The 26,950-nt window shown below is 33.9% G+C and overlaps 1 protein-coding gene across 16 annotated transcripts; it reads left to right on the plus strand.

Annotated features, from left to right (window-relative positions):
* The first annotated feature begins 9,561 nt into the window (after positions 1-9,561).
* On the plus strand, positions 9,562-25,076 carry LOC147508886 (serine/threonine-protein kinase/endoribonuclease IRE1a-like). 16 transcript variants are annotated; one of them, XM_086601253.1, is made up of 14 exons: positions 9,562-9,834; positions 9,924-10,029; positions 10,693-10,761; positions 11,622-11,820; positions 17,896-18,977; positions 19,981-20,102; positions 20,241-20,466; positions 20,608-20,899; positions 20,983-21,121; positions 21,192-21,244; positions 21,792-21,827; positions 21,934-22,024; positions 23,062-23,223; positions 24,193-25,076. In XM_086601253.1, the coding sequence occupies exons 1-9, from the start codon at positions 9,660-9,662 to the stop codon at positions 21,115-21,117; spliced, it is 2,406 nt and encodes an 801-aa protein (XP_086457379.1). In that variant the 5' UTR covers positions 9,562-9,659; the 3' UTR covers positions 21,118-21,121; positions 21,192-21,244; positions 21,792-21,827; positions 21,934-22,024; positions 23,062-23,223; positions 24,193-25,076. The 16 variants fall into 16 exon arrangements, with proteins under 16 accessions (XP_086457379.1, XP_086457380.1, XP_086457368.1 ...); XM_086601242.1 differs by having other exon boundaries at positions 9,563-9,834; positions 19,981-20,141; XM_086601254.1 differs by lacking the exon at positions 21,192-21,244 and having other exon boundaries at positions 23,092-23,223.
* The last annotated feature ends 1,874 nt before the right edge of the window (positions 25,077-26,950 follow it).

The following is a 26,950-nucleotide window of genomic DNA, read 5'->3' on the forward strand; positions in this document are numbered from 1 at the left end:
AGACTCTCATTTGTCCAAGTTGCACTACTTCGATACTGTATTGAAGAAGACTTTCAGGTTGCATCCTGTAGTGCCTCTTTTGGTTCCTCAGAGCCCAAGTAAACAGTGTGCAGTTGGCGGTTATACTGTCCCTAAGGGTGCAAGAGTATTTTTTTCAACGTATATGGATGCATGAGAGACCCCAAGCTTAGGAGAACCCCTTAGTGTTTGATCTTGAGAGATTCCTAGATGTTAGTAAAGGATGTAACTACAAGGGAAATGATTTTCATTATCTCCCATTTGGTTCTGGGAGAAGGATATGTACAGGGATTCTCTTAGCTGAAAGAATGTTAATATCTATATTGGCTTCACTCTTGCACTCATTTAATTGGAAGTTGCCAGAAGGGATTAAGCTGGATTTATCAGAGAAGTTTGGGATTGTTTTAAAGAAAAGAATACCATTGGTTTTGCTAACCCTGTGACATCTGTGTCTTGCAAAATTCTTTCTAGGAGAATGTCTATCATAGAAAAGAGTTTTGGGTATCCTGCAGTAAATATTTCTTTGACAAAACTTGATGCAGTGAAAGCAGACTTCATTTGGTTAGCAAAAGATTTCACAATTGCTTCCCAAACACGTTCAGTTAACATCAAATCACCTTCCTACACCAGAACACCTGAATTTCGTAAAACCACGAAACCACCCTGAAGCAGAATTTTGGAGGGTACATTGGATTTAATAATATCATACAGGAGATCATAGAGTAAAATGGCACTGTCGTGAAGCTGTGATAAAAAACACAGGCGTTGATTTTGAGTAGGAAAAATAGTGAATTCTATAAACTGCCCACAGCTCAAACTAACTTCGGGTATTGTGAACTCATCTTAATACCATAGTGGCATAGTGTCATAATCAAGAAAATCGGTCAATTCTCCAGCAACATGACCATAATCGACATGGATGTGTTGCAATCTTTCATATCATAATCTCTATGATAATCAAGAGTTAGGAATTCAAGGTAGCAGAATCTTAATTTCATAACCTATGTCGGAATCTTCAATTCTTCACCAACATAACTATATGGATGTTGCCAATAAAAAAAAAAAAAAACTATATGGATGTTCTTGAAAATAGTTGGTTCAGTACTGATAAGCAAGCAATCCTGGTATACATCCAACTATGGTAGTTATATGTAATAGCTGAACACAAATATTTCAATGACTTGAGTATCATTTGAAAAAAGTGTCAATATAGACATACATCCAAGTTAAATGAAACTATCGAATATCATATCCCACCCATCTTGCAACTTGGATCCTATCGAAACTCTCTATTCCATTATAGAATTCAGTTGGGTGAGATTTCTAATTACGTGTGACCTTTGGGATCTTGGCTTAAGGTCCCTCTCTATGGAGACATTATTTGTATTTTCTAAGATGAAAAAAACCTAAAAATACAAGGTAACACCGTAATTGAAAATTACTTGATTAATGGTTTAATTGAACATTACAATATTAAACCTTTAATGGGTAAATTGAACGTAACCGTACTTGACTGTTAGACACAACATTTAAGTTCTTACTGATATTAGAGAAATGCATTTAGGGATACAAATGCTCAATTTCTTTTGATTATTGGTTTTTGATTAACTAGCGAAGAATGTACATATATTAGATATTCAAGTAGACTTTCAGCTATTGAATTGTTAGCTATCAATGTAGCAGGCCTGACCAACAAAATCCTAATCTCCAATTTACATATAATTTGGAATCAAGGTTTATTTAAGTATTCTTCACTTTCTTCACTTTCTTTGGTATTGACTATATATTAGCATATCAAGTTGGGGTTAGAATATCATTATAGTGTATCTTTTTTAATATTTTATTTTTCAATAATTAATTGAATATTTAAATTTAATATCAATTGCACCTATGACTCTTGAAGCAAACAACCACATTGGTAGATTTATAGGTTCAAGCTATCTAACATATTTTTCACTTTTGTAATTTCGTAAATATTAACTTATAATCATTACGTGTTATGGAATTATTATGTGCAATGAATATAATTCGGTTATCGCTTAAACATATGGTATGTTTTGAGTACGTGTTCTATTATTTGATTGTTGCGTTATATTTTGATATTGTTTATATAGGTGAGGATGATAAGCATTGTTATATATCTTGGACAATAATAACCCAAAAATAGAAATTAACATAAACCCTTCAAACAAAGAAAGCAATGAATCATTAGCTATCAATATATATATATTACTAGAAAGTAGACACGTGCATACGCACCGGCTATTTTAAAAATTTGCTCAACAATCATAACAAATTGTGATTCATGTTTTCGTCGCTAACCTATTTTAATTTCCTAACAAATTGTTTTAATCAAGTCTTAAAAACTCGTTTTAATTTCTTAATAGATTGTTTTAATTATGTTTTAAAAACCTGTGTTTTTTAATTGGGGGAGGGATACCATTTTAATTTGGAAATAAAGAGTTTTTATGCTACTGTTTGAGTTTTGGTTTTAAAAGAAAAGGAGATTCCCGTTTGAAGTTGTATTCTAAAAGAAAAAGAGTTTTCCATTTTAAGTTAACTATTAAGTTGATGACGTGGAATTTTAATAGAGTTCTAAAAATACCCCTTGTGAGAGCTTTAATATTAAGACTAGCTTGTAGGCCTGTGCATACGCACCGACACTTTTGAAAACATTTAGATTTTTTTTAGAAAAATAGGACTACTGTTTTAATCGCTAACCCGTTTTAATTTTATGACAAATTGTTTTTAATTAAATTTTAATTAAGTTTTAAAAACCCATTTTTTCAATTGAGAGAGAGATTCTGTTTTAATAGGAGAAGAATTTCCGTTTTAATTAGAAGTGTTAGAATTTGTTTGAATTATTCCCGTTATAATAGGAGAGGAATTTCCGTTGTAAAAAAGGATTTTCGTTTTTCAAATATGAGAGCTCTCTACTACAGTAATAGGAGATGTCGTGGAATTTTAATAGAGCTCGAAAAATACTCCTTGTGGGAGCTTTAATATTAAGATATAGATTTATTCAAATGGACTTTAGGCTTTTGAGTCATTGACTATCTATGTAGCAAATCCGGCCATTGGCCAGGCCAAATGGCTAGTAAGTAGTACTATAGTAGAGATAGAGATATATATATGCCCATATTACTTTCTTTTAATATATATATTTTGATAAGCTTATGTTAGAACGGCCAAATCGGAACCTAAATAGAAGTGACGAATTTGTTACATCGATTGTATATTTGTATTGTAATGCAACACAAAGTTCCAGAAACAAAAAAGTTAAGGCCCAGGCCCATATCGTTATACTAGTCGACTTATTATATATCTAATATAACAAGGGAGGGAAGTTTTATGACCTACGGCTGGGATTCAATATGAGCGGGTATAAATCGAGGGACACCGTTCCACCACGTGTTGGAGTTTGATAGTAATTAAGACTTCCCATTAATTTACCAAATCAAATAATAGTAATTAAGACTTCTATTTATTAAATCAATAAATAATGATAGTTAAAATTTGTTATTAATTAAGGAAATCAATAAATAATTGTTTAATTGGTAATTAAAACTTTTTATTAATTTATTAAATCAATAAGTAATGATAGTTAAATTTTTTTTATTAATTTTGCAAATCAATAAATAATGGTTTAATTAGGTAATTAAAAAAATAATTTTCCAATAATATCAAATTAATTAATGCTTTTAGCAATATTTTAAAAATTAAAATAAAGAACTCAGTTAAATCAAAAATTTTATTTTTTTTTTATTATCAAAGTTGATATTTAAGGAATCAAAAATCCTACACATCGATTGTTCCCACATAGTCACCACAGTGTGAGGTTTTTTGACACCGACAACAAGTTTTCAGGAGGCCACCCATCCTATGACTACTCCTACATGAGCAAACTTCACTACATAGTTTCCATGAATCCATAAATCCGGAAAAAAAAATCTCTATGTTGGGATTTGGCGGATGAATTACTTATGTCTCAGATCTCAAACAACTTCATAGATGCTAGAATTCATACATGAGGCGACCCTTGCCCCCCCACGGCTACGACCTTCCAAGTACTGTTTCAACCTCGCTTCACGGGCTAGGCGATCCAATATATTCCCACACGGGCCGGGGTATTACACTATATGCCAAAGATTTAGACTATCTAAAATACTAAAATAAAATTAGCAAATTATTTAAGGTTTCTACTATTTTTCCAAAAGCAATTTATTAAAAGACAAGTCTACGAAAAATTAAAATAAAAAATAACAAGTTTATTGACAAGTTCTTATAGAGATGATCAACAGTTCAATGAGGCTTTTTCATGGGTATTTTAATTTCTTAATTGATAGCTTACAAGAATTTAAAAACGGATCGGAAAGTTATGACAAGTATGAATTGGATATTACTCTGAGAGTTAACTGGTTAAAATATAGGATGAGACATACTCTAAAATAGTTGGATTTCAATCTCGATCAATAACATGCGAGGCGTTAAAATATGAAGACGACAAAACCATTATGCAACACTTTAAAATGGATAGTTGGTTTACATCGTCTCGATGATGAGCGATTGGAATTATAGAAAAACTATGAGTTAACGAAAATGAAATAAACAAAAACAATTCAAAACCATAAAATGAAATCAATTTATGAAATTTAGGAAAAGTAATGCATTACCTCAAAGTGCATGTAGTACGTTTATATATATATATATATATATATATATATATATATATATATATATATATATATATATATATATATATATATATATATATATATATATGAATTAAGTTTCTTTTGAACTACAAAATTTCATGTTCAATCTGTTGAAGTATGTTCAAAATAATTTTTGTAGAGTGGATTTGACACAAATCTTTTTCTATTTTTTATTTCATGTCTTATACTTTACCGGTTACGCTGAAGTAAGAGATGAGTCAGGTGTGCCGTCATGAGTCGAACAAGAGCAAATTAACATTTGTTGATATACCTTACAACTTGCAAAGGATTGCTCAAAGTGTAGTTAACTGTTGCAGTGAATATTCTGAATTGTATAGTATGGTTCAATTACCTGCCCGGTAACTTTGGTATATTTGTAATTTGCATAGGTTTTTTGTTTACATTTTTAATGTCAACAGTGGTTGTGTTGCTTCAATATCCCAAAGTAACAAACACAAAAAAGATTTTACCAAAATTCTTTGCGACATGGTGTTCATAGACGTGTAGAGATAGCACCAAAGATAAAAGACGACAACATAATTTGTGCCTTCATGGCTAGCTGGAGCGTATATATATATATATTTATTATTATTATTTTTTGTAGTTTATTTTATTTTATTTTATTTTTTAATATCAGAAACTAAATCATTAGGAGGGTGTATATACATGCTAGGGATACATATTGCCAAAACATGTGTGATGTATAAAGTTTGTGGACAAGCACGTTTAATGTATCATATTAATTAGTCAAAATTGTTTCGGTCGGATGAATTTTTCCCAAGTACTTTTTGTTTTTGTTTTATTTCTTGAAATTATGAAAAATACATGAATTAAAATATATATGTTCAAGACAAAAAACTGTACCAAAATCATAAAATAATGAATCAATAATTATTATTTAAATAAGAGACGAACATAGAGATGATGTTTGTTAAAACTGTGGCTAGGAGAAAATATTAGTGAATCTAAACAAGAAAAAATAATAATAAATAAATAAATAATATTAAAAAAATCAATGCAAATCAAGAAATTCAAAAACAATCCGTGCCAAAGGCACGGGCATTACCTAGCTATTGACTTTATGAGGTCAAAAGAAAATTTAGCTGATCCTTTAACTAAAGGCCTGGCTAGAGAGCTGGTTTTTAGTACATCGAGGGGGATGGGGCTAAAGTCTATTAAAGACTAATTGCCTATTTAATTAAATCACCGATAACTGACACCCAACCTTGGTGAATGGAGATCCCAGGATCAAGGTTCAATGGGGAAACAAGTTATCTGCGTGATTTGTGGGGGTACTACACCTAGAGTGAAAACTATGTACCCATCCCTATGATGTAGTAGTACCTTCTGTATCTTTTAAAGGATGAGTGAATACTCTTAATGCTTTCTATAGCTGGTTTTTCCAGTGGGGTGTAATGATACAGTACACTCCTGATAGAGGCACCTATATGAGTGAGGAAGTAAAAGCCGCTTCCTATGAGAACTTATAGGCTTGTTCTCTAGAGCATTCATGAAACCTGGGAAGCTCATGGCTATACGAGCACAACTGAGGGAACTCTATGATGATTTTTGAAGTTATGTGTGTTACCTGTTGACTTGGCTTACATATATGTTGAACAGTTCAAGACTAAGGTCACTGGTCAACTAGTAATCCCGACAGACAAACACCAAGCGAAGGTTCAAGTCGTATGACACCTTCAGCCCATTCATAACTTCTTCATACTCCAGACATTCTTGTTTTGTTTTTTCTTATCTTCTGTTTCTTAATAATTCCATTCATGTGGGGGATTGTTGGAAATGTGAATGAATTTGTGTCCTCATGGGTTTGAACCTATGACCTTTTGTATCTACTACACTCTAATGTGGGGGGCTTTAGTCCCACATTGGTTACTAATAATAAGACTCTTAAGTTTATATTGGTTGTGTCCTTATGGAGGGATAGTGTAGAGAGATATAAGGAGGTGCTCGCGCGCACACAAGGCCTCCTTGGTTTGGGGGCTCTCAGGAGGTGGGAGCTCCGAAAACCTTAGCGCTTGGCGTGTGCCCACACACGCCGCAAGGGGGGGCAAAAATCCAATTGGGCTTCGCGTGGGTGCGAGTACTGGACTTGTTTTTGCGGAATCTTTTGGTCTTCTTTCCAAAACAAAAACTGTAACCGTTTCAAAATCTTTCTTTACTGATTCGAGTCAACACGTTTTTTGCTCGCACATTAAAAACTGGAGTCGTGACTCTCGCCTTGAGTGGCGAGTGGCAGATCTATAAAACCAAACTCTCTCTTGTTTATCAAACAGGTTGTACACAGCTTATTGTTCTTAAAATAAAAAACCGAGTCTGGAGTATGCTGAGAGTTTCTACTGAGCAGGTCATTGGCTGGTGACACGCTCATCCATTGTTGTATCCTGGGAGACGTACGCTTGAGGTGGCAAAGAACCATACGGGCGTTTTCGTCTTAAGGAAATTGTGCCGAGCACAATCCTCAGTGATAAGTTTTACTTGCTTTATTATTACTGTTTTTCGATACTATTTGATTATAATCTTAAATATAACAAGGGAGGGAAGTTTTATGACCTACGGCTGGGATTCAATATGGGCGGGTATAAATCGAGGGACACCGTTCCGCCACGTGTTGGAGTTTGATGGTAATTAAGACTTCCCATTAATTTACCAAATCAAATAATAGTAATTAAGACTTCTATTTATTAAATCAATAAATAATGATAGTTAAAATTTGTTATTAATTAAGCAAATCAATAAATAATGGTTTAATTGGTAATTAAAACTTTTCATTAATTTATTAAATCAATAAATAATGATAGTTAAATTTTTTTTATTAATTTTGCAAATCAATAAATAATGGTTTAATTAGGTAATTAAAAAATAATTTTCCAATAATATCAAATTAATTAATGCTTTTAGCAATATTTCAAAAATTAAAATAAAGAACTCAGTTCAATCAAAATTTTCATTTTTTTTTTTTTATTATCAAAGTTGATATTTAAGGAATCAAAAATCCTACACATCGATTGTTCCCACATAGTCACCACAGTGTGAGGTTTTTTGACATCGACAACAAGTTTTCAGGAGGCCACCCATCCTATGACTACTCCTACATAAGCAAACTTCACTACATAGTTTCCATGAATCCATAAATCCGGAAAAAAAAATCTCTATGTTGGGATTTGGCGGATGAATTACTTATGTCTCAGATCTCAAACAACTTCATAGATGCTAGAATTCATACATGAGGCGACCCTTGCCCCACGGGCTACGCACCTTTCCAAGTACCTGTTTCAATCTCGCTTCACGGGCTAGGCGATGCAGTATATTCCCACACGGGCCGGGGTATTACACTATATGCCAAAGATTTAGACTATCTAAAATACTAAAATAAAATTAGCAAATTATTTAAGGTTTCTACTATTTTTCCAAAAGCAATTTATTAAAAGACAAGTCTACGAAAAAATCAAAATAAAAAATAACAAGTTTATTGAGAAGTTCTTATAGAGATGATCAACAGTTCAATGAGGCTTTTTCATGGGTATTTTAATTTCTTAATTGATAGCTTACAAGAATTTAAAAACGGATCGGAAAGTTATGACAAGTATGAATTGGATATTACTACAGAGTTAACTGGTTAAAATATAGGATGAGACATACTCTAAAATAGTTGGATTTCAATCTCAGTCAATAACATGCGAGACGTTAAAATATGAGGACGACAAAATCATTATGCAACACTTTAAAATGGATAGTTGGTTTACATCGTCTCGATGAACAGTTGGAATTATAGAAAAACTATGAGTTAACGAAAATGAAATAAACAAAAAACAATTCAAAACCATAAAATGAAATCAATTTATGAAATTTAGGAAACGTACATACCTCCAGTGCATGTAGCCACCGTTTTTATATATATATATGAATTAAGTTTCTTTTGAACTACAAAATTTCATGTTCAGTTCGTTGAAGTATGTTCAAAATAATTTTTGTAGAGTGAATTTGACACAAATCTTTTTCTATTTTTTATTTCATGTCTTATACTTTACCGGTTACGCTAAAGTAAGAGATGAGTCAGGTGTGCCGTCATGAGTTGAACAAGAGCAAATTAACATTTGTTGATATACCTTACAATGTGCAAAGGATTGCTCAAAGTGTAGTTAACTGTTGCAGTGAATATTCTCAATTGTATAGTATGGTTCAATTACCTGCCCGGTAACTTTGGTATATTTGCAATTTGCATAGGTTTTTTGTTTATATTTTCAATGTCAACAGTGGTTGTGTTGCTTCAATATCCCAAAGTAACAAACACAAAAAAGGTTTTGCCAAAATTCTTTGCTACATGGTGTTCATAGACGTCTAGAGATAGCACCAAAGATAAAAGACGACAACATAATTTGTGCCTTCATGGCTAGCTGGAGCGTATATCATATTCATATTTTCTAATCATATATATATATCATATTCATGGCAATATTATTATTTTTTGTAGTTTATTTTATTTTATTTTATTTTTTAATATCGGAAACTAAATCATTAGGAGGGTGTATATACATGCTAGGGATACATATTGCCAAAACATGTGTGATGTATAAAGTTTGTGGACAAGCACGTTTAATGTATCATATTAGTCAAAATTGTTTCGGTCAGATGAATTTTTCACAAGTACTTTTTGTTTTTGTTTTATTTCTTGAAATTATGAAAAATACATGAATTAAAATATATATGTTCAAGACAAAAAAACTGTACCAAAATCATAAAATAATGAATCAATAATTATTATTTAAATAAGAGACGAACATAGAGATGATGTTTGTTAAAACTGTGGCTAGGAGAAAATATTAGTGAATCTAAACAAGAAAAAATAATAATAAATAAATAAATAATATTAAAAAAATTAATGCAAATCAAGAAATTCAAAAACAATCCATGCCAAATGCACGGGCATTACCTTGTATATATATATATACCGGGTCTGATTACTTGGAAACCACTCAACTTTCCAAAACGTACACTAATCCATATTTCAGTGGAGTCATAAAAGAATCTTCCACGATCACCACACTAATTCTAATGGATCGCATTACAGTTCTTCTCCAATTAGGTTTGTTCGTTTTCTTGCACTTGTATGATTCTTTAATTTATTGAGTTGAGTTTTTTTTTTTTTTTGCTGATAGTTTGTAATATATGCAGGTTTATTCATTGTATTTTTATGTCTTACTACACATAGTGTTACTGCGTTAAGATTTGTCGAAGTTGAGTTCCCGTTTCCACCTGATGGACATTTTGATTATGAAAGGTTTGTTATACACTCTTTATCCATTTGATTGCATATGTGTTGATAGAAAAACCTTTTTACTTAGTTAATTAATTGATTGTTCATCTGTAAGTAATAATCTTGGTGTCACATTATATTGATAGAGGTTTAATTACTCATTCAACTTTGTTTGCAAATAAGCTTGGAGTGATTTGAAAGCCTAGGGGGTATGTTGGATTAGAAAAAGGGAGGGGGGGAGGATTTTTTCAATATTTTGACTTTTCGGGATTAAATTATTCATCTGTTGGAATTCAAGAATTTTATGCCGACCCGATTTTGGAAGATTTCATTGAGCGTGGTGTTAAACTTAGAACCGTAGTAAATATGTTGGTATCAAATAATGAGGATTGTGTTGGTTACTGCTTTTTCCATTTTGGTGAATTGTTGAATTCCTTTGATTTCGATACCACGGACATGGGGAAAAAAGTTTTGCCCACAAACTGAATAAATTGAGCTTTTGCTGAAAATTAAAGTTACTTCCGTTTATATGTGGCTCATACACACATACCTACATACTGAAATCTTATACTGCATGTCGTAATCTATCTACTTTTGCTGTTATTCTCATTATTGCATTTTGTAATACTTTGAAATTTCATTTGGTTTTATACTTTCGTTAATGCAAAAAATTTACCTCCGGTGTAGAAATTCCAATAGTAGAAAGCTTCTCAGTACAGATTCCACGGAGCTGGACGAAGTCTTCGGTGAACAGAGGTAACAATGATTATTATAATCAGCATGTGGATTTCCTTAAGAGTATCTTATTAATATTATGTAAATACGGAGATCTGTACTTCTAGACATTGTTTATTCTCATATAAAGCATGAAGATGTGTACAGAGTGTTCTCTGTAAATAAATGCGTGGCGCTTTCCTTAAAAAAGGTGGCCCTTCTGTTAAATTATCTTGCTTTCATGAAAAGAGAATTTATGGTGAAGTGGTTGTGGAAATATGGAGAGAAAGAGGAGCATTGGTGATGTAGGGTGGTGGTAGTCAAATGCATATAATTCCTTGTAAAACCCAATTTTGGGTCCGCCTGGTTACTTGGGAATTGGGATCCCTATTTGGGATACCTAGGTATCATGCCCTATCATATATGTGTAACAACGATGTTTTTTATGTTTTAATAGTAAACACACAAACACGCATAAGGGATCTGAAAGTTTTGCGCTTAAAATTGTGGTCTCATATTACAATTGTTAGGTACATTATATTCACTTATTTAGAAGATTTGCATGCGTATCTCGATGTATAATCAATTTGAAATGTTCATTTTCAAAACACAAACTTAAACAGTGTATACATGGTCCAGTCATGTCGTATTTAGTTCATTGGATATTGGAACACCTCCTCTACGAGTCTCTACATCTACCTTAGAGTATACTTTAGATATAAAACCTTATAGATTGGTTATCTTGTAATCTCTCAATTTGCAAGACTTCACTCTTGTTTTTCATCTGTTATTTCCTTATAATTTTCATATCTAGTTTGTGATTTGTGTTTTCTATTTTTAGGTAATTTTCTACTTTTGCATTTTATTGTGTAACCAGTTAGTTTTCTGACTTAACGAATCAGGGAAAATACAGATCTCATTGTTGATCTTAATGGCACTGTCTACTTGATCTACGGGGAAGAAAATCAAGTGGTGTGGTCATTCGATTCTGGTGGATCTATCTATGCTTACAATGAAGAAGTGTCTGTCACTGATGGAAGTAACACATCACATTCTGTTGAGAAGGACAAAAGCCGCAACATAATTTTCAAGAGTGTGGAAGTAAGCTTTTTGTCCTCATTTTTTATTTTTTTTTCCAAATTATTGAGACTATTTTTAGCAATATTATTAAAACGAAATTTCGTACTCCATCTTATGGTCATGGTCCCTTTGCTATACAATATCTGATTCTCTCGAATATTTGGCATCTGGAGTAAAGTTGTCATTAGCAAGATTACTTTTGGGTGTTAATTTACATATATTTACTTGTCTGTTTTGCTGATATTATAGGTGTGTTCTTTGCCTCCAATGTTTTAAGCATTCAAATGATTTAAAAATTTCCAAATTCTTTAAGCCTATGAGAAGCATCGGTCGGTCTTAATGTGTGTGTATTTGCTGCCTCCAACTTTCAATCAATCATTTGAATGCATTTAAATTTTTGCCTCATTAAGGACATCCCATTTTGCTTGGTACTTTACAAGAACAATTTTCAGGTGCTTCCCCTTCTTGTTAGGTGAGGCCGTGAGGATCACATTAGTAATAACTTGCTCAAACTGACCTTCCTTCTTTTCCACTGGGTCCATAGAGAGTCGCCAACTCCATAGAAGATACATTCACATGTGTCTTTTCTTTTTTGCTTTAAATTATAAGACATGCCCACCCATGACTATATTGGAACAAGGGATGCCCCCTCAAACCCAAGATCCAACGGTAAAGCTACTTCAAGCAAACAAAAAAATTCACCTTGTAGCCGTTTTATATTGGAAATACAACAATATACAACACTTTTTGATGTGGGTATCAAGTTCGAGACAAGCCTATGGGCTGTATTAGGTTCCCTTTTTTTTAGTTGGTCTAGTCTTATTTAGTTACTTGCCATGTGGCATGTTTTAATTGGTTTTGCTTTTGTATTAGTTAGTATAAATAAGGGTTTGTAAGTTAGGGTTTTTAGTAGTTGTAGTTGATGTTTACGAGTTTATGAGATTCAATAAAAAGAGAGATTTTAGGTTTTCTTTAATTTGTTTTTAAGTAAAGTGTGCATTTTGATAAACAATGACAGTTTAAATCTACATTATTTAGTATCGGAGCATGAATCGCTCCTTTGGGAAAAGAAGAAAAGATCCAATTTTTATTTTTTTAGGTCAAAGATTTAAGATTTATTTTTATTTTTTATAGCCTCTCTCTCTCTAGGTTCTGTTTACCACACTTTTTATACCATGGTTTATACCCCCCCCCTCCTCCTCCTATAAGATGAGTTAAGTGCTAATAATTTGTGGATATGATATACTGACCATAGATAGCATCTCTACAAAAATTCATATCATTTGGAAATCTATAACATAGTTAAAAATCGTTGTCGACTTTGAATATTTTTTAACGACTAAGATTTTTTGATTTTGCAATCATCTCTTTTTGGTTAGTTGAACACATCTGCAAAAAATTAGGTTATAATTCACCTTATCTTATAAGTAAAGTTATGGGGCATGTTATAAACCTGGTATAAAAAGTGTGGTAAACGGAACCTACTCTTCTCTCTCTATATATTTGTTTGTGTGTGTTAAAATTTTGGATATGTATACTTTTAATAGTTTTTAGATCCACATAATCATAGTCCTGCATATTATGGGTTCATTTTTTAACCAATTTTTGTTGAATCCCTAGATTATCAAATTGTTTTTTGACTTTTTTCATTTATTTCTATCCGGTTTTCGAAAATCTAGTACCATGAGATGTTTTAGCATATGTTGTGCTGATGTGGCTGTACATTTTACTTGACTATGTTTATTCTCACTTGTAATCATGGTATTACTTGTGTTTTATTTGTCACTAGGGTTTTTGCTCGCGCGCGTCGGCCGCCGCATTTAATACAGATCTGGGCTTCGCGCATGAAGGTGTCGTTAAGCACCAAAACATATCAACACCAAGCTGTAGCCACCACTCAAAAACAATTGAAATTATTTTTATCTGCGGTCAGATCCATTAACAAAAAATCATATAGAATTTGACGTTGAGGAAAATATATGTATTTGTTGGTTTCTGTATTTGGGCATAGGCTACCTGCTTTTCTTGACTTTTGAATCCTGTCGTAAACCTGCAGAACTCCAAAAATACGCACAATAAAAGGAAAAATGAAATAGAAACATTAAAAAACACAAAAAGGGACTGTAAAGGTCTCATTCATAATCTGTGTATTGCCATGAAAAGAGTTAAATAGTAACAGACAAAGTTAAGCCACAGTTAATTACATAGAAAATTGCAGCAACATTCTTTTTTAAAAAACAATACATTCCTGTCACATAAATAGATAACTTGCAGTACCAAACTTTCAAACAATAGTACATTATTGATTATTTGACATAGAAAGCAACAACACTGATTTACAATGAGACAAACGGAAGGATCTTCATCATAATTGAGATTGTCGTAAAGACCTTTTCCATTTTCCAAGCGTCTCTATTCCCTGCAAAGATTAAGAAGCTTGATAAGTGTTTAGAACTTGGTGACCATCAACTAATGGAAAAGTATAGCTCTCAAAAGGGGCAACCTATAGAATATTTCCCATACATACGAGAAGAAATTATGTTCATCTAACAAATTACTCCTCTTGTTTTGCGATTTAGAACCATTTGTTTAAGCTTTGAGTGGGTCATACTATATGAGTAAGCAGTACGCCATAATATGAAACAAGCCCAACTAAATACCGAGTAAACCTTGTGTCCTGCTACAGCTAGTTCATTATCTTTGACACATACTGCTTTAAAGCCCATGGGATGCAAAACTTCTTCATAACTGCAAAATGATGGAACGTGTTAATAAAAACTACACAGATCCCTAAACTTATAACAAAACTTGACTGTAGAGAGTTACTCATGCAAAACCCATGCGATCATCAACCTGACATCCAGAAAAGAAAGCTTTTGGATTGAACTAAAATTTTCCCAAAAAAAAACGTTAGAAAATGATTTACTGGAAATTTGTGTAATGAGTTCTCCATCTGGTTTCAAGAGATCATGGATTCTACTTGCCCAGGCTTGTCTCATAGAGGGTTCAATTGCACAGAAGAATCTGCAATTCCGTACCATGTCAGCATCAGGATAAGGAGAGGGAGAAAGAATAGACATGCTAATAAGCAATACCTTCTAAGTAGAATTTACATGGGTTGGCTGGCACCAGGCAATTTTTAAAAGAAATCATATTAATAATAATAATAGTAATCACTTTGTAGGCGAAAAAGTGAAAAACTAACCTATTTACATTGAAAACTTACGTATAATCGGCAATAATGAGACCAAACAAACCAGTTGGATTCCAAGTGAAGAAGTCCTCCTTTACAAGAGTGTTTCATGGTTTGTCTTAGTTTGTTTGATGATACTCCTTTGTCTTCTACTCTTTAGTTTGTTTCCTCGGTTAGGTGAAATGTATTAAAATAAAAGAAAGCTATAGAATTGTGTGGGCGTCTGTAAGGATTAAACATATAGAGTATAAAAGTATTTGCATGTTTGCAAATTACGAAAATATTAAATAAACGTTGGTTAGGGTTGGTCAGTTTGGATGCTATATACATAATCCAAAATAAATAGAGAAGCAAAAATATAAATCATGAGACCAGTAAGAAATAAGTACCATGTGGATTAATGAACCAATGCAACAGAAACTGCAAGATTACCTGGAAGCCAAGAGGTGGTTGAAGGTTCAACCTATCTGTAGGAATCAAATATTTAATTTTCTTGTTTGAAGGATCATGCGATGGGTCCATTGGTCGTTTTCCCTTGTCCACCATCAAGTTCAATCCTTCATAGAAATTGCATGCTCAAAATTTAAAACGGAGAAAAGAGAAGGAATGGTAATTAGCTATAAGAAACATTGATTTATGATAGTTAAGAGTGCAATCCTTAGAAGATGCAGTAAGATGCCACATAATGAATACATGTCCAACAAGGATACATGTCTACGTAACATAGCTATAATTACATTATGCGAAAGCTAGAATGAGGATAATTATTCATATAATGCATGAGTATAAAAAAAAATCAATGTTTTTGTTATTAATTTGGTTATATACTATTGAAACTACAAATACATCGAATAATAAATGGACGTCATTGTGATTTTCTGTTATTATTTTTGTTATTTACTATAGGAACTACAAATACACGTTGCCTCAACATAGAACATTCTTATGTTATTATTTTTGTTATTTACTATAGAAACTACAAATACACGTTGCCTCAATATAGAACTTTTTTATATAAATGAAAACGCACAACTGTAATATAAGGAATAAGGCATTAGAAACTTTAAATCTATATATAAAAGAGAAAAAGGGTCCATCGGTAGAGAAACTTAAAGAATATAAAGGATAAAGGGGGTCGTTGCCGATTATGAAAAGGGAAGTTAGTGTCACCAATAATTTATAGGCGTGAACTAACTTATCCAAACTTTTGATTGTGTCTGGTTGAGGAGTGTCAATGAGAAGTCAAGGTTTGGATGATTGGGGTAATTGGGTTACATTATGCTGCTGTATTATTAACTTGCTAATGTTTAGCTAAAAGGTAATATCTTAGTATAGTGCATACTATTTGCCAGGAAGCATTTTCTTTTTTATATATAGTAGTCGAATTTTTTGCTTACCTTGTTTCCTTGCGCTCCGCCCTTTTTGTCTTCTGCGCAATGCTGAAAACTATGCCACAGCTCTATGAAGATTATCGTTTATTTCTTTCAATCTCAGTCAAGGCGCACGCCGCAAAACATTATTACACTGATGTTAGTTAGCATTCTTTGCTTGGACTGGGAGAGAAACAATTACAGTTGTCAGCCATTGGAAGAGACATCACAACAATCAAACAGTTGAACCACCAAAGCAAATATTAGTTTTCACCAAATAGTTACCTTTCAATTTAATTCTGACCTTTCCAAAACCAATTTAAATTCCAGAAAATCAGAGTAAACTAAACATCAATTCAAACCCACTATTACAAAAGAAACGACAATAGTAATTCTTATATGGATGAGGAATAGAAATTTGGAGGGTTCCACAAAAAAAAAAAGAAATTTGGAGTGATGAGGGCGGTAGGGATGAGACTGATCGTTGGTTTGTTTGGAGAAAAGAAAAGAGGCGTTGGTTTGTTTGGAGAAAAATGCGATACAATGGGCTGGTTTGCGTTAACTAAAGAAACTGTAGATTCTGTTTTTATAATACTATAGTAATACTAACATCGGTAGACTGTAGAGGGAGACTGTAGGGGTGGGAGTGGGAGGGACTGATGCGGCGGTTAGGGCAGATGTTGGAAGAGAGATTAGAAAAGAAGATCTGATCTCATGGATCTAGACGCTATGGATAAAAGTAGCATACTAGGTGGGAGTCGTTCTTTTTGCCATGTCACAACTTACTAAAAGACAATGATAACCACTGGATGGAGACTTTGTGGGCCCCACACCATTGCTTTTTGTTAGATAGATATTGTGTTGTGTGGTTGAGGAATGCGAAAGAAGTAGCCTATAAGGGTGAAAGCAGAAAGATACCCCTTCTAAAAGATGATGTGGAAATTGTGGATTTCATATTCCTTGAAGTTCCCCCTTGAAAGTTCATTTCCCAAGCGTTCCTCTTATGTGGTTAATTGCTACAAAATGTTATGTTGTTATTTTAATATTTTCGAGATCTTTCTGGTCAATTTCATAATATTTCAAATTGAGCAGATTTTGCCATGAACACTGAAATTTCAACAAAGAAAAAATCTCCTTCGTTCAAGATTCTATACATAGAATCACGGACATAAGCCTCCGATGATTATGGCTTTCCTTTTTATGTTTTTGCAAATCTAAGCCCACTCCCTACTTGAACTTTCTTGTCAGTCATAACTCATAACCATACAAAATGTGGCACCTCTTTCGTTACAGTTATGGAGTAACGACAATCAAAAGAGAAGTTTCCCAATCACAAATTTTAAGATGGATTTTGTTACGAAGTCGTAAGCAATTAAAGCCTATCTGAAAAGATGTGGAGTATGGAAGTATGATACTATAATCTTAACAAAGTCTTTAGATGACAAGAGGAAGAATAAGATGTGCATTCCTTTTTTACATTGTTTCTTGTTGGATACATAATTGGTGTTTCACATGTTTTCTATTCTTTTGCAGGGGATTCCCAACATTGTTGAAGAGTTTCATCCTGACGATAATGATATTGGATGTGGAGTAATACTCAAGACTGTCTACATAGAAGAGTTTCATGTCGATTTAAGATCAGGAAGAGTTATTTTTAAAGGGAGGTTTGATGCTAAACAAAAAGTTGAAGATGTAATGTTCACTAGTAGTGGAGAGGACCAATTATATGTCTTTAAGACTAATCGTGATGTCAGATGTTTGGATTGGAGATCCAACTTGGTTTGGTCTCTACACTACTCTACATTTCAAGCTCTGGCATTCTGCGAGCATGAGTTTCTTGTGTTAGAGAATGTGGTGATAAAATGCTACAGTGACTTGACAGTGCATCATATATTTGATGATGATCTATCACAAGCTATTGATAGGCAGAAGGATAGCATTCCATTTCTTTTGTCTTCTGACGAGGGGCTATCACAGTTGACTCGGGGTGGGAACTCGTTTTATCTGGAAGCTTTTTTCTCAATCTTGGTGTGTTTAGTAGGTGGTCTCATTTATGTATTTACAAGGTTTTCATTCAAAAAGAATCCTTCTGCAATTCTGGTGGACTATGAACAAAGTCGATTACCTGTTGAGTTAAAGGTGGAGCAACCCAAAGTTTCAAAGGAAAACAAGGGAAAGAAGAAGAAAAGGGAAATGCAAACTGTGTTGTTTTTTGAGATCGATAAACCTGATGGCATTACAGAAATTGGCAATATTCAGAGAGAAAAAGAAAAAATATGTTCATGGAAAAATGTTGATCTTTATCATGGAAGTGTAACTACTCTTTCGGATAGATCGTGCATAGTGAAAAGAATTCAAAGGACTAAGAGATTCACCAGAAATCATATCCTCCTTTATAAGCTAAGACAACTTGATCATAAAAGGGTGATGCATTATCTCTCAGTTCAGCAGAGCCAGCAGTTCGTCTACTTTGCCACAGATAAAGCTTTCAGCAATTTGCACAAAGTCATATATCATTTCTCAGGTCTGGTTAACGAAAAATCGTTGGATAATCTTGACATCTCACTATGGGAAAGCAATGGATATCCATCGCCAATTTTGATTAACTTAATGAGGTTAGTTTACTACTTCTTTTCTTGAATACAATAACATCATCTTCCCCTGAAACGTTTCCTTTTGTGAATCACAATCTGACTGCTTGGTTGAATTTTATGGTGTTAATGTGAGTTAATACCAGATTTGCGAAGTCACTATTAAATGCAAATGACTAGTGCAGTTTTAATGTCATCTGTTGTGGATGCTCTTTTTGATTTAAAAAGTAATTGGTTTGTTGGGTTTGTGTTGGGGTCAGTTAACACCAGATTTACAAATCACTTTTAAAAAAAAAAACAAAATTAGAGTATCAAATGAAAGGATAGAGTGATAGAGGAAATCACTCAAACCAAGATTACAGAGAGATAAATGGAAGGATAGCCTTAGCAAATGTGTATTCTAAAAAGAGGTGCTGGATGAATTGTTTTCCCCTCATTCACATGACAAAATGACGTGGCATATTTTTGCCCCTTTTCTCCAAATTATGCATTGTTGATATTCTACCCCTAATCAACAAACGACAGAAAGAGTTTACTTTGGAAGCTTCCAACTTGTTCCATGAATAGGAGTATAATGTAGATTGTGGCATTGGTTTAATATGTCAAACTTAAGACTTACATAATAAGTTTTTCCTTTTCTGCAAGTTATTTATTGACAAAATCCTACCCCAAAACAACGACCAAACAAAGCGTTACTTTTGTAAGTACCAATCTGCTCTGTACCATAGGAGTATCATGTACATTCTGACATTGTACGTGAGACGGGTCATTTTGTATGAAATTACTCTAACTTAAACATTTTCAGAGGTCATATTTCTTTCTACTAATTAACACTAAAAAATTCCTGTATCTTAGATCCGTATCCCATTTCTGAACACATCAATGTTTTTCTGGCCTGTAGAGGCCTCTATCTCATCAAAACGCCTAGATGTTTGGATCATTTGTATATTCATGTCAACTGATCATTCTTAATGTAAACTTTTGTTGTAGTTTATTTTAAACGTCTTTTACCTCTTTGACTATGCAGTGAAATTTGTAGTGGGCTTGCTTATGTGCATCAGCATGATGTTGTTCATGGAAATCTAACACCCCAAAACATTTTGATCTACTCAAAAGAAGATGGATTGCATGCAAAAGTTGCAGACATAAGTATGAACCAGTTTCTCCCAGCAAACCATTATGATGATGGTTAGCATCATAGTTTGAATATATAAAATCTCAAGTCTACTTAGAGTATATTGTAGTATGCTTACAGGCTCTCTGTTTTTTATTTTTTTGTTGTTTTAGGAGATGGAATATCTTATTGGCAGACTTGGAGAAGGTTTCATAAAATAAATGATAACACAGCTGATTGTTTTGCTCTTGGTATTGTTTTATACTTTTGCATCTCCAAAGGCAAAGACGTATGTGACAAGCAACTTGTTAAGAAACTTGATATGAAACAGAACACCTCGTCCACTCCATACATTAGTATGCAGGCTGAACATCTCTGCCAAATGTTATTACAATGGAGGTAAGAATAGCTTTATGTAATTCTTAGTAGAGTTAATATATTTTAGGTGAAGATGATGCAAGTGAGGCAAGAATAGCCTCTAGACTTCCATTCCCCACCCCCCACCCTCTCTCTCCTAATTATTTTATGTACCTTTTTCAGGTTATCGGCAACAGATGCACTGAAGCATCCCTTCTTTTGGGATCCAGAGAAGCACTTTAACTATTTCTTTGACTTGAGCGAATTCTGTAAGGAAAACTGTGAATTAACTAAACTTTTAGAATCGAAGAGAGGGATCTTTTGGATAATAAATCATGGCTTGATGCTTTTTGAGGATGATGTAAAGAAGGAATTCATGAAAAAACAAAAGCAGTATAACTTTAGGTCCGTTGTATCTTTAGTAAGGGTGTTGAGAAATGTCAACAACCACAATGAAATTATGGCTGCTTTCAAGGTTAGCTACTACTTGATCTATAAAACTTTGATATTCTTACATTTTGACAGTATGTTTTTAATACTAGCTTGTTAATATTGCAGGCTCATATTGACAGACCATTTATGCGAAATTGGTATGCATACTTCGAGGCGAAGTTCTCAACATTCTTCACACTACTATATTATTTCGTGAAAGAGAAATGCTACAGGGTTCCTAGTTTAAAGAAATACTATTGAGAAGGTATCATTGACTGTTTGATTCTTATTTGTAAAGCATGCCACCTTTTGGTCTAATAAAGTTTCATTTGCAGTTTCTTGTTGTTCCACCTCGTATGCAAGGTTTTCATTTTTCAAGAATCCAAATGTTAGTTTGCTCCACCACTTGAGAGATCTTTCAATTTTTTTATGTTTTTGAGTGAAAATGAAAACCGGGTTCCCAAGAAGTGTTCAAAGTGTGTGTACGTTTGGGAACTCTTTTGGATATCACTTTTATAGTTTTATAACTTTTATTGATGGCTTGGAATTAGAAATAATTGGATTCTAATTACAAATCCATTTCCTTATTTGTACTCTTGAGAGGACCCTGTTAATTAATTCGACCGAATTCATTTCTTTATTTCCTTATTTGCATTTTAATTAGAAAGAAAGAATCCATTTGGCTTATAAAAGAAAGAAATAACTAAATTGAGGATTTAATATGACAACCAAACACAAAAAATTAAGTAGGAATTGCAATCTAATGATTTGTGAAAGTTTGCCAAACATACATTTTGTAAATTGGAATCGAATTCTATTCAAATGGATTCCATTCCAAGGTTTCCAACTCTATTCTATTCCTAATTAGTTTCCAGTTTGAGTTGCCAAACTCACTTTAGTGTCATTTTATTGAAATGGTGGATGCAATTTGGCAGGCCAGGAACAAAGGGTGGTCTGGAAAAAAATCTTCTGTACGTATTCCTCACTCTGAAAGGCTAAGCGATTGTATATTTGTATTCCTCACTCTTCATTTTGAAGTTCTGTCCTCCACTCCAGCACTGATTTCTCCACCACCAGGTAAATATTTTACTCTCCATCCTCTTCTTCTCCAGCACTCTGGACATCCCGCTTCTAAGTTCTAACCATTGACTCATGAAAGCTATGCAAGGTGTGGATGAATCCCTATGCAATTTACTTATTTTTTAAATGTATATATGTACTATATTACTTGAAGAATATATTTTTAAGGTTTTAGAAACTGCAAGAAATGTTCGTTTTTAGGTCAAACTGCATGTTGACTGGTCTGGTCACCAGTGATAGTTTTCATCACACTTAATTGGTATATCAACTATTGACAAGGTCATAAGAATGTCATGTTTTTAAGATTGATAGCATCACAAGCATTTGGTTCTTCAAACTAGAGTCTGGCTTGTTATGATAGGAATGTGTTCTAGGATTAATGTCGTGACAACCATTTCATAACAAGACAGATCGACAGGTTTCTCAGGGGTGTATGTGTCTTCAAGTTTGAATCTACCAAGATTGATATGTTTTAGAAGGGAAAGAAAGTAAGTAATGCCCTTACGTGCAAATAGAGACGTGAATTCAAAGCGGTAGAATCATGAACTAGTTGTCGCTATTAAGGTTGTTGTGCGCGAGAACTAGACTGGTAAAGGAAATGACTAGTTCTAGGATTAATGTCGTGACAACCATTTCATAACAAGACAGATCGACAGGTTTCTCAGGGGTGTATGTGTCTTCAAGTTTGAATCTACCAAGATTGATATGTTTTAGAAGGAAAGAAAGTAAGTAATGCCCCTTACGTGCAAATAGAGACGTGAATTCAAAGCGGTAGAATCATGAACTAGTTGTCGCTATTAAGGTTGTTGTGCGCGAGAACTAGACTGGTAAAGGAAATTACTAGTTCTCCTTGTTAACACACAAAACTTTAAGCCACAAAGTTTTGAACAGGAAACTGTATAAGACCTACTTTTTGTACTTATAAATAGCCTAAAAAGATTTCCATTGTGTTCTAGAACTTGATGAAAGTGTAAGTCTTGTGCTCCTCTTCTTCTGAGACTGCTTTGCCTGATATATTTCCATTTTGTGTAGAAATTGATGATTTTTCTACTGTTTGTAATGTTGATTTTGCCATATGTTCGACCAAATTGTTGATATGGCGTCCATGAGACATTGGATTTGTAGGATTTTATGAAGTGTCATTTTGATATGAAGGCAGATTAAGCTTCAGAGTCCTCGGTGGCCGAGAATATGGATCCTGCCGATTTGAACCCTTGACATTAGCTATGTAATTTGTTGTGAATTGCGGCTTTCACCCCCACCAACTTCTGTAAAAGCTGTAGCTAGGTAATGTTAATGAAAAGACTGTACTGCATTCTCAATGTTTTGTATTTGATCATGAGATTCCAATTACTTTGGAAGGGAAATGCGGGATGAGTTGCTTAGTGAAGATTAAACTCCAGAACCCTTTCTAAAGAAAGGAAAAAGATTGTAAATTGCATTCTCATTGTGGATAGGCAGGATGTAAAGTTTTGGTAGTTAAATTCTCATCATTGACCTTTCCCGTCTCACCAAAAGTGTACACATCAGATATACAGAGTTCAAACCTTAATGAATTGAGTTGATAATTATTGTGTTTTGAGACTTGGGTGTCTTTGATTTGGTTGTTTTATGTAGTTAATTGAAATGGGTGTTTGATTGTTTGGCTAGTTAGAAGATTGTTCGAGTGGTAATGATCATTTTGTTAATTTGGGGCTTGAATAGATTTGATTCTAGATTTCTTTAATGAAAGTAGATTCACTATGGAAGAACTAGTTCGTGTTTGTGTGCTCGGTATAAGCTTTGAGAAAAATAAATCCTCTCTCTCCAGAAAGCTTGGCTGGTGTGTCATATTCCACTATTCTTCCTGCAAATTGATCAATGAATATAAATATGAATTTCTCTGTCATATTTATTTGTTTTATTAGTTTGATTACTTATTTACTTGTTAAATTTTAAGTTTGATTAGTTTCACATATGTTGAAAACTTAGCAGTTGATCGATCTTCTGTTCTTTCTTATTACCTGATCACCTTCACCTACTTTGGTACTACTACTGGTGCTAGCGCAGTTAAAAAACTAGTAGTAGTATTGCTGACCTGCAGATTGAAGCCTAGCTTAGAGTAGTAGTAGTAGTAGTAGTAGTAGTAGTAGTGCTAGTATTACTGTTTTGGTGTGTGTCGGTGTATAAAACTAATTGATTACGGTCTAGCTAAGATTAATGTAAATGTTGCTATGTATTTTTGAGTGTTCTGATTGTACATGATACTGGATGCAGGTCCTTTATTCTACAAGGGTTGGTATCATTTTTTTCTGCCAATTCAACCCAAATGCTGCAGTATGGGGCGACATCATATGGGGTCACTCTTATCGAAAGACCTGATCAAGTGGTGGTGATGTTGTGTGTGGTGTAGGTGGTGGGATATGTGTGGTGTGTTAGTGTACGTGGTGTGCCGTGTTGGTGGTGCAGATGTGTAATGCAGGTTGTGTAGGTGGTTGTGCTGGTGGTGTGTGGTAATGTGTGCGTGTGTGGTTTAATTTGGTGTTGGTAGTAGAGTGGTGTGTGGGAGAGTTTTTGGTAGGGGTATAAGAGAGAGGATAAAGAGATGCAGTGAATAATAATAATGGACTGGTGTGCATTGAGTGGATGGGTGTTGGTTCTGTAATTGGTTCCAGGTGCTGTTGATGCTGCCAAGTGTTGTTACTGGCATGTGGGGGTTATGTTGTTGCTGCAAGGTGTTGTAGGTGGTATTTTGTCTACTAGGCGATAGTGTGTTGTGTGGTGCAGGTGGTGTGTGCTGATGTCTGTTGCAGGTGGTGCGCTGTGTGTGGTGTGTGACTATGTGGGCTGCTGATGTGCATGAGTACACATTTCCAGTCAACAGTTCATATGTGAGAATCATAAACATTGGATCATCGTGTCTCAAATCTGACATTCATTCAAGGATCCACATCAATGTGCATTTCGGAATTTATTGTTCTTGACAAGGGAGATGGAGTTAGTTTACCAATCAGAAATAATTGTAATGTGAAAATAGTTTACTAATCTAGCGTTATGTAGAACAAAGTGAGGAAAATTGTCATTCTTTCTATGGTAAATATATCATTCAGTGTATACTTAAGATGGGCTTGAAATGTTAGCAACAGGACTCGTATCAGAAATCTTGCAATTCTTTTCTTATTCAGATTAATAGTCCGTTTCCAATATATATCTTTTAGCTTCCCTGCAAACAGACCAACTTAATCAGTTCAACTTATTCTACAACAGGGGAAGGGCTCTGTGAAAGGTCGTTTTATTTCGGATAAAAGACGGAGTCATTCAGTAAACAGTAATGTATATCACTTCCCATTCTCTCCTCACACATTCTCACAGCAATCACTGACATAATTACAACAAAAAATAATAAAACAAAATATGTCATCAGCTGAAAACTTTTAGAATAAACTCTTTTAAACCAGTTTGTTGAGCAATCTTCTGTTGAATTTGAAACCGACGAGTTATTAGTAGTAGTTGGCCTCGATCCAAATTGGATGTTCCCCAAACAAGCGAGGCTATTGAAGTGAAAGATAAAATAAGTACCTCTACTGCATAACACCTTGTCTTCTAATCCGTCAAAAACCCAACCACTAATCTTAATATAATCAGAGCCAGAGCAATCACAAGAATCATGCATCACATATTTTTTCTGATGAAGCTTAGCCCATTTGTGTTTCTTCCAATCTTCTAATACCCAAATAATATAACAATGCATATCAGAAGCATTATAAACAAGATACAAAGATCCTTCGACCTCCACTACCTTTAACATCCAATCCTTACCCAGGCATAACTTGCAATGGTTTGGCATTTTAATTTCTTCTATTTCTTCACTTGCGATGTCCATTGAGAGAACTATATATCTTTTCTCACTCCTAATAGAAGAAACCCAATAAATTTTTCCATTTAAAACTTCTGGATATTCCAAAGCTTTTTCACAACTTTTCGGAAGACTCAGCGGTTTCCAAAATGGTTCGTTCCGGCAGCCAGTAGTTAGTGTCAACACTGAGATACTACCGTAATCACATTTATCGTTTACATCCCAAACCACAAGTTTATATTGGCGTGTGGTATCGTCAAACACCAGTCGGCAATACTCTCTATTCTCAAACAACAGTCGGCAATACTCCCAATTGTGAGAGGGTGGAGGAGGAAGCCTGATCTGATAGCAAGTAACCGGATTGACAATGTAGAAACAATGGTTGTACTTGAGAGTAACTGGATCCTCGTCATAAGCACGGACAACAACTAAACCATCAGTTGAGGTAACAAGGCCCACGAAACCAGAAATTATGTCATCTAATTTCGTGTCGAACGTCTCTTCAGTGATATAGTTTGTGAAGCGAAGGTGCCTCGTATGGATAATGCCATCATCTGGTGGTAGAGATCTGGATCGAAGGACGTGAGCATTCACAAACCATGTATTAGAAATTGATGTGTTCCAATGCTTACACACACACTTGAATCTGGGAAGAGTTTTCGCAGAGACACGGATGAGTATCTCCTGAAAGATTATGTCATGTGGTAAGCTTACTATATCTTCTTCTTCAACTTCCGGCGGAGAAACTTTATCGAAGAAGACGACGGGTTCCATCAAGGAGAGTTGCACAGAATCGTCAAAGTTGTAACTTCAAATATTTTCATGGCCCATTCGTCAATTTATATATGACCAAGTAAACGCGTTTCAAAATCGGAAAACAACTTGAAATTTCTTAACTTATTAGTTTTCGATTTAGACTGATGTTCGTTTTCCGCACGATCTCGTAATTCGAGTGAAATTCCTTATATGCATCTTCTTTTTAAGTTAGTCTATGTCACTCTATGTGACACTCTAATATGAGAGTTAGTCTTTTCTGTATTCTATGACACTCTAATATAAAAAATAGTATTTTATAATAGTCTACATGGGACCATGGAAACCAATTGGAGAGTTTAAATGTATTTCCAATTCTTATATATTTGATCAAATAAAAAAAAATTGCTAAAAAAGTAGGTGATT

The sequence above is a fragment of the Coptis chinensis genome, chromosome 3 (genome assembly GCF_015680905.1).
Source record: "Coptis chinensis isolate HL-2020 chromosome 3, ASM1568090v1, whole genome shotgun sequence".
NCBI classification, from domain to species: domain Eukaryota; kingdom Viridiplantae; phylum Streptophyta; class Magnoliopsida; order Ranunculales; family Ranunculaceae; genus Coptis; species Coptis chinensis.

Bases quoted from the DNA above. Each gene is read 5' to 3' on its own strand.
- LOC147508886 (XM_086601241.1), top strand. From the start codon at position 9,660: ATGCCAAATGCACGGGCATTACCTTGTATATATATATATACCGGGTCT. The intron at 9,835-9,923 runs GTTTGTTCGTTT...TAATATATGCAG, and splicing joins TACAGTTCTTCTCCAATTAG to GTTTATTCATTGTATTTTTA. The intron at 20,142-20,240 runs GTTAGCATCATA...TTGTTGTTTTAG, and splicing joins AGCAAACCATTATGATGATG to GAGATGGAATATCTTATTGG.